Source organism: Macaca fascicularis, chromosome 6 (genome assembly GCF_037993035.2).
Source record: "Macaca fascicularis isolate 582-1 chromosome 6, T2T-MFA8v1.1".
Classification (NCBI taxonomy): domain Eukaryota; kingdom Metazoa; phylum Chordata; class Mammalia; order Primates; family Cercopithecidae; genus Macaca; species Macaca fascicularis.
Window position 1 is genome coordinate 149,554,826 of NC_088380.1, and position 14,000 is coordinate 149,568,825.

At 40.1% G+C, this 14,000-nt stretch overlaps 1 protein-coding gene across 39 annotated transcripts in view; it reads left to right on the forward strand.

Moving 5' to 3' along the window:
• ARHGAP26 (Rho GTPase activating protein 26) overlaps window positions 1–14,000 on the forward strand; it is an 899,552-nt gene that overhangs the window by 715,070 nt on the left and 170,482 nt on the right. For 37 of the 39 annotated variants that reach the window (XR_010587140.2, XR_012414210.1, XR_012414212.1 and 34 more), the window contains 3 exons: window positions 8,526–8,613; window positions 10,440–10,498; window positions 12,063–12,168. Coding sequence is in view for 34 of the 39 variants with exons in the window: in XM_045394984.3 (XP_045250919.2) it covers window positions 8,526–8,613; window positions 10,440–10,498; window positions 12,063–12,168 (253 nt within the window). In the remaining 5 variants the exon portion in view is untranslated. Of the gene's footprint in view, window positions 1–8,525; window positions 8,614–10,439; window positions 10,499–12,062; window positions 12,169–12,278; window positions 12,745–14,000 lie in introns of those variants that run through there. The other 2 variants (XM_073994510.1, XM_073994511.1) reach the window with 1 other exon arrangement.

Consider the following 14,000-nt stretch of genomic DNA (forward strand, 5'->3'; position numbering starts at 1 on the left):
GGATGCTTATTATGTGCCAGGTACTGTGTAAGATTTGGTTTATCTGTCCAGGGCTCTCAAAAGTGGAGTAGTATGTTTTGGTTATTGAAAATATGGCTGGTCAGGCATGGTGGCTCATGCCTATAATCCCAGTACTTTGGGAGCTGAGGCAGGTGGATTACTTGAGGTCAGGAGGTCGAGAGCAGCCTGGCTAACATGGTGAAACACCATCTCTACTAAAAATACAAAAATTAGGCTGGGCATGGTAGCTCACACCTATAATCCCAGCACTTTGGGAGGTCAAGGCAAGCGGATCACCTGAAGTCAGGAGTTCTAGACCAGCCTCACCAACATGGTGAAACCCTTTCTCTACCAAAAATACAAAAAAAAAAAAAAAAATTAGTCAGGTGTGGTGGCGCATGCCTATACTCCCAGCTACTCAGGAGGCTGAGGCAGGAGAACATCCTGAATCCGGGAGGCAGAGGTTGCAGTGAGCCAGGACTGCTCCATTGCACTCCAGCCTGGGCAACAAGAACGAAACCCCATCCCAAAAAATAAAAAATAAAAAAATTAGCCAGGTATGGTGATGTGCACCTGTAGCCCCACTACTCAGGAGGCTAAGGCAGGAGAATCCCTTGAACCCAGAAGGCAGAGGTTGCAGTGAGCCAAGATTGCACCACTGAACTGCCAGCCTGGATGACAGAGCAAGACTCCATCTCAAAAAAAAAAAAAAAAAAAAAGGCTGAGAATTAAGTAAAACCAGAGACTTTTTTGGATTACTTGGAGTTTATTTTTTGCACTCTTAATACATTGGAGGACTTTGGGTTGGAAGAGGACTATAAGAGCCAGCGCTTTGAGAATGTCTTCTTTGTACTGATCAGGATTCCTTAAGAAAGCTTGCTAAAATTCCTCATAGCAAGTGCAGTGTGGCTTTGTACTAGTGTCCTACCAAGAGCTACACTTGATCCCTTCCTCCTAGCAACAGAAGTCATTAGTCTTTGGAGAGTGAAAAGGACTCTCAAAGACTTGCAGATTCCTAGAAATAGAATACCTTCTGTGTGTCTGGGGGATTTCCCCCCTGAATATTAAGTAAAGATAAATCTTTCCAAATTTTACCCCAACTTTTTTGTCTATACTATTTAATATATTAATCAGCTATATACTTGTTCAGTGTATGTCTGTCTCTCTTCCTGTCTCTCAGTACATATTTTAAATAAATTTTTTCCTAATGAAAAGTTATGAGTGGTCATTGAGAAAGTTTGGAGGAATACAAAAAGTAGAAGAAAATAACAGTTCTATAGACTAGAGTTAACCTTTATTAACTGTTTTGTCATATGACATCAAAATGTTATATTATTACATTTTAAATTCAGTATGGTATAATATACTATAATAAATATAGCAGTATGTTTACAAAATTAAACTCACTGTGCAGATATTACAGGTTTTATTCATGTAACACTATAGAGTGTCTCTTGTCACATGTCATTCAAGTTCTTCTAGAGTATGATTTTCTTAGGCACATATAGCATAGATGCTCTATAACTTTTTAATCAGTCCCCTGTTCTTGGATACATGGGCTAATTGCAATTCTTCATCATTCTAGAAAGCACTCAGGTAAACATCCCTATGGAGGCAGGACAGAGGGTAAACATCCCCATTGAGGCAGCAGAGATTAAGAGCATGCATTTTGAGATTAGATAAGTTGCAGTTCCACTGCTTATTTCTTTGACGTAGACAAATGATTCACACTGGTCTAGTCATCTATTTCCGCATCTGTAATAATGGCTCCTGCCTCCATAGTAATGTGAGGATGGAATGAAAAGATGCCTGTGGGTTGCTGAGTCCAGAGCCTTCTCATGTTAAATATAAAATGTTAGCTGTTATAATTTTTATACGCATCTTTAATTATTTCCTCTGGACTTATTTTAAGTTGTTGAATTGCTGGGTCAAGGTATGTACATGTTTTCAAGGCTCTTAGTTGATATTCCCAAGTTTGTAGTTAGCAAAGTCTGAGGAGAATATCCTATACCCCACATCTTTGCCATGCTGTGTATTGCTGTTTTGCATATAAATTATAAACATTTTTAAAAGTACATTTTTAAATTTAATTTTGCATTTCTGTAATTTTGGGTGAGGTTGTACTGTTTACATGTTTATTGCTGATTTATACTACTTTTGTTGAATTGCCTGTTTGTATTCTTAGCCTGTTTTTCTATTGGTATGTTCTTCTTTTTCTTTGAACAAATTTTTTTGTTTTATTTTTAATATTATTATTATTTTTCCTGTTCTGTCGCCCATGCTGGAGTGCAGTGGCTTAGTGTTGGCTCACAGCAACCCCTGCCTCCCAGGTTCAAGTGATTCTCATGCTTCAGCCTCCTGAGTAGCTGGGATTATAGGTGCATGCCACCACGCCAGGTTAACTTTTGTATCTTTTTAGTAGATTCCAGGTTTCACCACGTTGGCCAGGCTAGTCTCGAACTCCTGACTTCAAGTGATCCACCTGCCTTGGCCTCCCAAAGTGCTGGGATTATAAGGCGTGAGCCACCGCACCTGGCAGTGTGTTCTTCTTTTGATTACAAGACCCTTTTAGATCTATAGGCTATATTTTCAATATGTTTTTTCAGATTATTATTTGTCTTAAACTTTATGGTGCATTTGTTTTTGTTGTCTTATGAATATTTTATTGAGATGGGGGTCTCACTCTTTCACCCAGGTGGGAATGCAGTGGTGTTATATTGGCTGACTGCAACCTCCACCTCCTAGGTTCAAGTGATTCTTGTGCCTCAGCTACCTGAGTAGTTGGGACTACAGGTAGTCCACCATGCCCAGCTAATTTTTGTATTTTTAGTAGAGATGGGGTTTCATCATGTTGCCCAGGCTGGCCTCAAACTCTTGAGCTCAAGGGATCTGCCCACCTTGGCCTCCCAAAGTGTTGGGATTGCAGGTGCGAGACACCATGCCTGGCTATTTTAAATTTTTATGATATCCAGTCTGTTATCTTTTTTCTAAACAAATTGTGCCATAAAAGACCTTCCCCAGGCCAGGCGCGGTGGCTCACACCTGTAATCCCAGCACTTTGGGAGGCCGAGGAGGGTGCACCACAAGGTCAGGAGTTTGAGACCAGCCTGGCCAACATGGTGAAACCCCATCTCTACTAAAAATACAAAAATTAGCCGGGCATGGTGGTGCACATCTGTAGTCCCAGCTACTCAGGAGGCTGAGGCAGGAGAATCGCTTGAACCTGGGAGGCAGAGGTTGCAGTGAGCTGAGTCGTGCCGTTGCTCTCCAGCCTGGGTAACAGAATGAGACTCTGTCTCAAAAACAAACAAACAAACAAACAAAACCCCTTACCCAATCTAGAATGACAAAATCCTTAATTTCCCTTAAAATCTGTCATGCAAAATGGAAACTCTCCTTTTTCCTCTAATACTTGTCCAGTTGACTGGTATCCATATAATGAGTCATTTTCCCCTTTCCACTACTTTTATATATCACCATGTAATCATTCTTTTATACATATTGAGGGCCATTGAAGGAGTTTGTATACATATTTTTCTAAAGGCAAACAAATCTCTTTACTGTTTGTTTTTCTGTAATTCTCAGTATTTTAAACACACCGACATTTTTCACCTTTTTAATGTTTAATTTTTCTCCCGATTCTTTACATTCTAGCAAAAATTCTCAAACTTGTCCCCCATCTCAGTGTTACTCATTTAAAATTGTTGGGTCGACTGTGATTATTATTTTGCTGTTTACAATGCATATTTTAACTTTTTGTAATTGGATTTTCCAGTGTCTTTATTATCTTATTTAACTCCTTTTATTTCTACTTTTCATCTGTAATCTTTATTATTTCGGTCTATTTCTTGTTTTATTTTGTTGTCTTAGTTTCTGGCATCCATATTTTTTGAATTTTATTTATGTGACAGAGCAGGTGCTGTCTGAATTATTTTTCAGAGTGCTTTGATCTCTGTATTTTTTGCCAACAAATATTTTATAGGAGTTTATATCTTCTGTTTAATCAAACCTTTGCTTTTAAACTCACTGTGGAGATTCTCCTTGTTCTGCTATTTTCCTGAATGCTATTAGAATCATTATCTTGCATGATGATTGGAGGGGTATTGTACATGATTTGAGCCAACTTTCTGGTATTCTTAAAGCTTTCATTTAGTGGACCTCTAAGCCTGCATTGATCTTTCCTGGTTTTGCTATTTGGTCATGGTCCTGGGAGAAGCCAAGTTTACTCCTGGGTAATCTGAAGCGTGCTGTGGTTCTTCCCTCATGGCTGTCATGTTTCTTCTAGGGTTCTCCTGAATTCACTTGCCTTGATATAAAAGGACTCCTCTCCACTTCTGCTCTGCAGTCTGATTTCATTGCCTGGATTATAATCTCATGACAGCTCTGGGTACCCCAGAAAGTAGCCCCCAGTAGTGTGTGTGCTGGAGTGGGGTTGGGGGGTTGCAGCATAGCCTTTTCCCCACACCCCCGGGTGGCTTGGGCTAAGTTTTTGGTGGGCAGAGGGCCACCACCTATCACTTTGTTTCCCTAGCTGAGTTTTCCTCAGGCCTTCATCTGAGCTTTGCCTAGTGGATATCCTGGTGGCAGGAGAATGTTGACTGAGAGCCTAATTTTCTGTGCTATTAAAAATTTGTGTTCCTTTTGTGTATGTGTTTTTACCATGATGGTAAAGGACTGCAAATTCAGCATCACTGTTTTTCTCATCCTGTAACCTTTTTTGTTCTTCTCTTTTTTTTTTGAAACCACATTTAAAGCAAACTTAGTAAAACAGAGAACACAACGAAGGTATTATAGAGCAGTGCTGTAAAGCACAGAATTATAGTAGCATGCTTCCCCCACTTACCTCAGACCCAGCCGTGAACTATCCTCCCTTACTCTGGGACCTTGAATGTCTGCATTTCTTTTTTCTATGCCCTTTATTTCCCGTATCTTTCCACAGAGTGGCATAAATAAAAGCAATCTACAACTTCTTTCTGAAGAAATCAAAATGCTTTATGATGATTTCTAAGACCTAAAGGTTTGCATAGGATTGAGTGGAAACAGCTCAGACTTTGAAGACTGTAGACTGCTGGAGTAGGGGAACCATGGGAAGAGCAAACGTCCAATTTTGTCTACCAGTAAAGGGGAGCAGACCAAGGATGACAGGACCAGAAGATGATAGACTACTTGGATAGAGGATTGATCATTCTGGGAGCTAGCAATACGGCTACTAATCACTATCCTGAGTCCCCAAAGAAGAGACACACAGATGGAAACTCACCTCTTCCTCTGCTCCAGCCACCATAACCTTTGCCTGTTGGGATGCTTCAGGCAGGCCCTCATAAGACTGGGGCTTGAGCCAGTAAGAGCTTTCGGATCTCAAAACAGAAGGGACTGTTAGAGATAGGAAATACACATAAAAAAACTGGCATTAGCAGTTGCCTCTACATTTTCACGTATATGTCTTTTTTTCTTTGAATTCTTAACATGTGCATATATTACTTTCTCACTTAAAGAGAGAAAAACATTAATTTGCATACAGTATAATGTAGTATTAGGAAATTTAAGTGTACATAGGTAACTTTCCTAATGATTTCCTCCAAAATATCCTTCATTTTGTCTGCAGCACAGTGATAGACTAGATGACTCTTGGGACTGATCCAAGTGTGACATTTCTAAGATGTTCTCCCCTTATAACCACTGCTTCCAGTCTGTGTGTTCTAGTTTTCTGAATTCATGTGATAGTAGGTTCAGGAGGAAATAACATTCATTCTGCTTTCCCCACATGATGCCTTTAGTACACTGGATTGCTTCTCTAGTTTCGATCTGTTTTCCTGAGCAGCAGTGGTCAAGGGACATGGTGGAGAGAAAGGTACTGAGTTCTAAAGAAGAGTGTAAATGGTGTCTCTGCAGCATATTCAGATGCCATCAGGAAGCTTCTGTATGTGAGGGGAGCATCAGGAGGGAGGTGTGGAAATCAGCAGCACTTTCTGAAAATGGTGTAGCTTGGGAGGCTGTATTCAACTTAGTTTGGATTTTAAATGAATTAAAATGGATGTGCTTGAGTTATGAGCCTTGCCTCATCAGTGCTATAAAAAGCCCTTTAGCCGGGCTGTAATTTGACTCTCCTCTCTAATGTTACGCAATATTCCTATGGTTACAGAGCCCGAATAAGTGGAAGCTAATCATTAGTTTGCTAAATGTGGTTCATGGAACAGTTCACAACTCCCAGACTTGCCAACTGCTGCTTGTTCAGTTTCATGTTCACTCTTCTTGGGTAGAAGTTGGTTTCTTCCTTAGAAAAATGTACAGTAACATTTGTCTCACATCCAGGAACCATGCAGGATGGCAGCTCTCCATGTGTCTTAGGATGGGGAGGGAAAGAGGTCATGCAAAGCAGAGGTTTTTGATACATACTCTTCTGCAGGAAAAAGCCATTCAGGGAGTGCAAGATGACAAAGACACGAATTAAAGTGGCAGACATTTTGGATACTGGGAAAATCACATTTTGTGAACTCCTCAGAAATTTGCTGTGACAGGACTCTATGGAATTTACTGTTCTGTGGCCCCAGAAATAAAATTATGCTCTTTAGGTTCTTCCTTGTTTGTTTCATGTGACAAGAAAGACTTCATTTTATTGCTCATGGTCACCTGCAAACATCATACAGGTATTGTGCCTTTGAGAGCCACAAGTTTCATGAGCTGGGGGCCCTTTCCTCTCTCATAACCCAGTGTGTGTCAGGGGAACACACGGAGAGCAGCAGATACCACTTGGATTTGTGCCCCTACCTGGTGATGATAGGCTAAATCCTGAGGCCATTCATGAGTATTTGGCCTCTTTCTATTTGGATGAAAGTGGTTTCTTTCCCAGTAAATGGAAAATGTCTTGTGCCCACCTGTGACTTACTTTTTTCTAGCTGAAAGACTGTTGGCCCTGCAGGAGGAACAGCTTTCTTCATTGATATCCCAGAATTATTCTTGGAGACTGTTCAGAAAGATGCAGTCTGGTGGCTGCCTCCCTTTACCTGGTGCATCATTTAGATCTCTTTGCATCGTAAAAAGACGAAAACCTGACCTCATCTGGCTTAAGGGGAAAAAGGAATTTACTGGCTCATGTGGTAAGAAGGAGAGGCAAATACAAGGGTTCAGGATCCACCATTTCTGCTTATCTCATCTCTGGATTTGTCGGACTTTCAGGCTCTGTGTGGTGGCACCTGGCAGTTACATAACCTCCCAGTGCAAGCCTAGCAAACAGCAAATATCTGTTCCTAACTCCTGGAGAGTTACTCTGATTGGGCAGGCTTAGGTCTTGGGCCATCCCTCATCCAGTCATTAAGTCCAGAGAGATGATCTACTTTTGGCCAGTCTGTCCTGAATCCCATTTTCCACCCCTGGAAAAAGTAGGAAAAGGGTTGCTCTTCTACTCAAAATGAGGTGCTATGCAGGGAAAAAAAAAAAAAAAAAAAAAAAAAAAAGGACTGGGAGCTGGCGGGCAAAGAACTAGTCTTTCGCTAGTATGAGGGAGCTGGATTCTCTGTCCTGTGCCCTGAAAAAGACTGTGACCCTCCCACCGGTACGTGTATGACCTGGCCTGCCTCACCAGGGACAGGATGGAGATCTGTGAAGCAATTACACTCCCTAACCCCTGCCTCTTCTTCTCATCTCCTTGCGTGCCACTCAGGAAGATTACAGGAATTACCTCTTCTGATCTTTTATCGTACATGCTTGTTTAAAATATACTGATTTGTTTAAAAGTCCATGCAAGAAGAGACAAAAGAAATTGTCAGAGCTGATAGTTATGGTGGTTCTCATTGCACATTTGAACTTAAAGCAATTTTTTAAAACATACAAAAGTAATGGAATAAAATGATACCACAGTCCACCACTTTAACCCAACCACTAATTTAGAGTATTTCCTTTCAGCCTTGTTCATATAAAAAGTTCATAGAGAAAGTTTCTCACAAACATATCTTTTTTTTTTTTATTTGACATTATATAATGCAGGCATTTTCCATGTTACTTTACAGTCATTGTTGTCATATAAATCAGCGAGGTAATATTCCATCAGGTAGACATACTGTAATTCACTTAATCATTCTTCTATCATTGGACATTTAGGTTGTCTCCTTTTTTTTTTTTTTTCTGCTTTTACAAAGAAGAGTGTATGCTGAGCATATCTGGGGTCTGTAACTTTTCTCCTGCGTTATCTTATTTTCTGAGGATAGACTGTGAGAAATGGGATTACTGGTTCAAAGGGTGTAAACATTTTTAAGACTTTGATACATATTACCAAATTGCTTCTCAAAACTGTTGCATTTATCTCTCCTGCTGCCAGCAGGATAGGAGAGGATCAGTTTCACTACATTCTTGCCAGCAATAGATACTGGGATTTTTACACATTTTCCTAATTTAATAGGTTAAAAAATTCTCGTCGTGTTTTACTTTGCATTTCTCTAGTTACTAGCAAGATTGGATGCCTTTATGTGTGCTTATTTATTAGTTCCATTTTATGCTGTGCTTTATGTATTGTCTTTTCTTCATTTTAGACCCCAAGACTGCTTCTGAGACAGAAACAGATATCTGTGCTGAATGGGAGATAAAGACCATCACTAGTGCTCTGAAGACCTACCTAAGGTAGGGACTTTCCATTTGCAAGGCAGAGTGCCAGCTAGTTATCATGCAATCAGGAAGAAAGCAGTTTTATTTTCAGACTCCGGAGAGCTGTCGGGTGGGTGTTTGAGATGTGGAAACAGCTTCTGTGTGGGTGCGTTTAGCTCAGTTGGTCAAACCAATTGTAAATCATCCATAGTTGATGGGTTGCCTTTGTGCAATGACACCATGAGTGATTTAGGAAACTTTGTTCTATATGAGAAGTATTGTGATAATTAGCCTTGAACAGACCCTACAATGGGGTCTTCCCCAAAGTCCCTGAATAATCTGTTAAGAACACAAGGAATCATGAATCATATTCAGTTAAGAATGCATGATTACATACCCCATGTATTTTGATAGTTTCATACTTTACACAGAGTACACTGCTGACAGTGGTTCTTAAAAATGAGAACGTAATGGAACTCCTTTTTGACTCCTTCCCTTAGATTGGACAATATTATCTCCCTGGAGATACTATTTTCCTTGTATCATTTATAAATGATATTACTGAACCCTCTTTATACCTCCTTTCATTATTAAGGGTTGGGTTATTGACCAGCTGCCTGCATCTTAGTTTCATGAATAAACCAAAGTATTTATGCTGGACTTGAAAGACAGGAATACCATAGTTCTTCTTACAGAAAAAGGTGGGTCCTAGTCTTTTTTTTTTTTTTTTTTTTTTGAGACGGAGTCTCGCTCTGTTGCCCAGGCTGGAGTGCAGTGGCCAGATCTCAGCTCACTGCAAGCTCCGCCTCCCGGGTTTATGCCATTCTCCTGCCTCAGCCTCCCGAGTAGCTGGGACTACAGGCGCCCACAACCATGCCCGGCTAGTTTTTTGTATTTTTTTTTTTAGTAGAGACGGGGTTTCACAGTGTTAGCCAGGATGGTCTCGATCTCCTGACCTTGTGATCCGCCCGTCTCGGCCTCCCAAAGTGCTGGGATTACAGACTTGAGCCACCGTGCCCGGCCGGGACCTAGTCTTAAAAGGAGAGGAGAATGGTCATCAGAAATAGCGTAAGTCTTTGTGCAGATTTTTTGAAGATGCAGTTGGCTGGAAAGCAAAGGAAGGAGGCCACAGAAAAGGAATTGCTGTTGTAGATTTTATTGGCTATTGGGTAATTAGAGTCAAGAGTAAGACATAATGTGTTAACTAAAACTAGGAGTCGAATTAAGGGACCCAGTGAGAATAAAATCTGAGCCAAGAATAATGTATAGTCCTATCGAGAAGTTTCTTATTTGAACTATCAGAAAAAAACTCAAGTTTATGGTTAAACATACTCATACCCTAGCAGGTAAAATTTGTTTATATCATACATAATGTTAGGGGTTCTAGCCCTTTAGAATTCTGGAGCAATATTCCATAGGGAATTCACCACCAAAACACCTACAAAAGTCTTTTATAGTGTTTCTAGATGAATTGATTCTAACAACAAGCCTCTGGGAAGATCAAGAATTGCAAATATGTAGTTAGTTGCGTGTTTCTCAGACACATCTTAAAATGCTATTGTTGATAGGTGAGTCACTGACTGAAAAGGAAATCTCTTATTTTGTGTTAGACTCTTGCATTAGCACTATTTTAGTGTTGACAATGAAACATAGTTGTATCTATTCCTCTGAAAAAGAGAGAGAATAAAAATTTTGGATGAAATCTCTGAACTCTTGCAATAGGGAAACTGCATTGTTACTGTTTCCCTGTGATCTTTGTCTTTGAGAAATGTAATACTGTTTGTCAGTCTCTAGGCTGCTATTTAGAGAAAATATGATTATTCTTATTATTAAGCTGATTGGCCTGTCTCCTTTCACTCCAGAATGCTTCCAGGACCACTCATGATGTACCAGTTTCAAAGAAGTTTCATCAAAGCAGCAAGTAAGTCTTTTTTGTCTCAGTTTTAGGGGGAAGGGAATAGATTTTTCTATTTCAAAGAAGAGTCAGTATCCCAAAATAAACATTACCTAACCCTTCATATTCTGCATGTAAACTGGCCACATAACATACTCATGAGATTCTAACACAGAATAAAAATGAAACCAAATAGGGATTGCTAAGGGCCTTTCTACCACATTGAAATTACAGCAGGAGAGAGAATCTTCAGAAGTCTTTTTTTTTTTTTTTTTTTTTTTTTTGTTTAGGGGAGGAGGATGTTGGAGGGATAGAGAAAAACAAGTTTGCCTTTCTAGTTTTGATTATTGGAGTTCTAACTTCTTAGGTTTTTTCCAGCCTTTGAGTAGCATTTTGCAGAATGAATCAGACATTGCACATTACCTAAATTGAGCATTGGAAATGTTTCCCTGAATATGACACCATTTATATAACTTCACAGTCCTCTTTTCCATTATGTCTTCCATTTACAGCTTCTGATCATTCTTCAGCTATATCATCCAGGTCCCTGGTGTCATATTACTGGTATTAAAATACATAGGGATTAGGTGCAAGCTACTCTAAGTATACTGGAATCTCTGGCTACATGGGTCAGGCCTCTTGTAAAGAGGCAGAAAGATTCTGTATCAGATTTAAATCCAGCATGAATCTTCACAGTATTATTATGTCGATAACTTGTGCCTCTCCTGGGTTCCTTTCAGCCTTTAAAATATATTTACTCTGGTAGCTACTACTGGCCTAATTTAGTAGTACCTAATGTTCTGGTGTCCTTATCTACTCATAGTTGTCCCCTTAAAACAGGAAGGAGAAAGCTAGGAGCAAAGATGGTGTTTATGTCATTTCTTTCTAGAGAAATTACAAACCCATAGCGACCATTCTCTACTTAAACCTCACATCAGTTCTATAAATAGGTGTGATGAACACCATCAATCTATTTGCCAGAGTAACAAAGCCACTTACCCAGGTTCAACCAAGAGAATGTGACAAGCCGTGATTTAGGTTACAAGTTGGCAGAAAGACTTGAATATTTTGTCTGCCATTACTTTCTTTCTAGCAGGCTGGTTGTCATACGTGACTTGAGGATACTGGACATTTTCCTTTGATTTCTTTGATGCCGTCTTGAGATGTTATTTTGATATTTGAAACCCTTGCAATGTTATTCATGTAAGATTTGTTTATCACTTTACAAGTGCATAAAGTTCCTTACTTCCTTGAAATGAAGTCTTCCCTTTAGGGAGCCAGCTACTCCTGAGTTTGTTCTCAGGAGCAGCTCTGGGTGTGCAGTTGACTGGCTCCGTTTCATCACATCATCACCTTGGTTTGGATTTTTTGATGACGGTTTTTTTTGGCAACCCTGTTCCAGAAAGCACCATTAAAAGGACTTCCAGATCTAGTCATGCTGGCCATGCAGTATGCACACAAGACAAGATTGTAAATCTTTGAGAAATCCTTCGTCTGTTAGTGCCCATCCTTTGGTTTCCCTTGATTTTTCATTCTTAAAGTTGTTTAGCTGTGACACTGATAAAATATTATCTCCCTCCTTCCTTTGCAGAACTGGAGAACCAGGAGTCTCGGGTCTCTGAAATCCACAGCCTTGTTCATCGGCTCCCAGAAAAAAATCGGCAGATGTTACAGCTGCTCATGAACCACTTGGCGAAGTAGGTTTAAGACCAATTACTAGCCCTTTTCTTACCCCTGAAAGTTCTTATCTTAGCAGTGAAGCTGATCTCAGTTCTGCTTTTGTTTCTCTCTCCCACTATTGCATCAGGTATGCTGGAGGCTTAGGAAAGAAATGTGTGAAATGTTAATTGCAGTGGAGAACAGCAGCAAATGCCAGATGGCCTTCCCAGAGGATGCTGGGGAAGTGCTCATTTCATCCAGGCCACGAAGCCGAGTTTTCAGGGGGATTTTGCCTGTGATGATCAAGGGCAAACTGGAGTGTGTTGTCCATGATACCAGGTTGCCACACAGAATTTTGTGGGATTATAAGTTCTTATGCTCATCAAGAACAAACAAAAATATGTTATGGGTTTACAGAATTTGGGTCTTCAGTAAGGAGGCCTGGATTCTAGAGCTGACTCTGTTATTAACCTGCTGCTTAACCAGCCCTGAACAAACCAGTGAACTTTCTATTCCTTAGTTTCCCCATTCTGTCTAATGTGGATAATAGACTCCCCTTTTTCGGCAAGGATCATTGATTTTTGAAGTTACATGCATTAAAGCCTTTGAAGAAGTATAAAGAGTAAAGGAATTGTTTTCAGCAAATACTCGCTTGTCCTCTGAGATAATCAAAGCATTCAGTCGGGACCTGATTTTCTGCTAGGAGCATTTACAGTCTTGGAATGGTTTTGAATATTTGTGTATTTACTGTTCCTTGACCCGTTTACAAGTGGCATTTCTGACTTCCCGTGCTGCATTCATCACTACTTGTGTGTGTGTTCTAACCTTCCATTGACTTTGGTGGTATGTTCTTGATTGCAGACTGGAGCAAAAGAAAAGAATGAGAGCATAACAGTTAACCTAAATTATTAAACCCTACATTCTACTGAACTGACATGTTATAAATTTGGCCTTTATAGTCCACACTTTGCTATGCCATTAGGGTATTTCTTTGGGATAAGTTGATATTCTTCTGAGTGAGATTGTAATGGTTAGTTTTCATCTTTCTGTCAAGCACTTGATATTGCCTTTGGAAAAAAGAGTGATATATGTCATGAAGATTTCAACCATGTCCTCATTTCCATCAAGAAGCAAGAGTATTTTGTGTGTTGTTGGAAAGCAATTTGGCAAAGCCACGGTTGCTCCATTATTGACCAATTTTTTTTTCTTGGCTTCCCATATCAGAGCTGCTTGTTCAGGAGTACTTAGGAAGCATAGCAGATAACATGCAAGTTTCCAGGATAATGCCCTAAAGGTGTCAAAGAATCCTGATGAAGCATGTTTAAAATAATGGGAACTGGGCTTTAAAAAGTAACTCCAGATGCTCTGAGATGACAGTTTAGTACCGGTTCCACACAACCTAGAGTCAGGCGTTTGTTAAGCAGAGAAGCTGGTTTAGATCTTAGTTGCAAAACTTTGCACACTTGAAGGACAAACACCAAGACACAGGAGGTTCCAGGTGCACCCTCCAGCCTAGTATGTGTGGGGAAGCTCATGACTGCTTCATGGCCATTGGGTCTTAAAGAGGCCTTCAGGCCTGCGGAAAGCAGCTGGAGAAGGGTTAGGAAACATCTGAAAGCCACGGGCCTTTTCAAGCTGTGCAATTGGAAGGAGCTTAACTGAACCGAGAGAGACCAAAAGTGAAGGGTGACCCAGCAGAGCCAGTGTTGCATTTCTCCTACTTTTAAATTTCCTTTAGGATTGTTAGGAGTCTTTAAAGAAGAAGAAAAAAAAGATTTAAAAAACAAAACCAAACCCTTAAGGTAGGTCTTGAACAGTTGAACTTGTTCATCTCCTGGTTGGATGACTCACTTTCTCTTCCTTTTTCCAC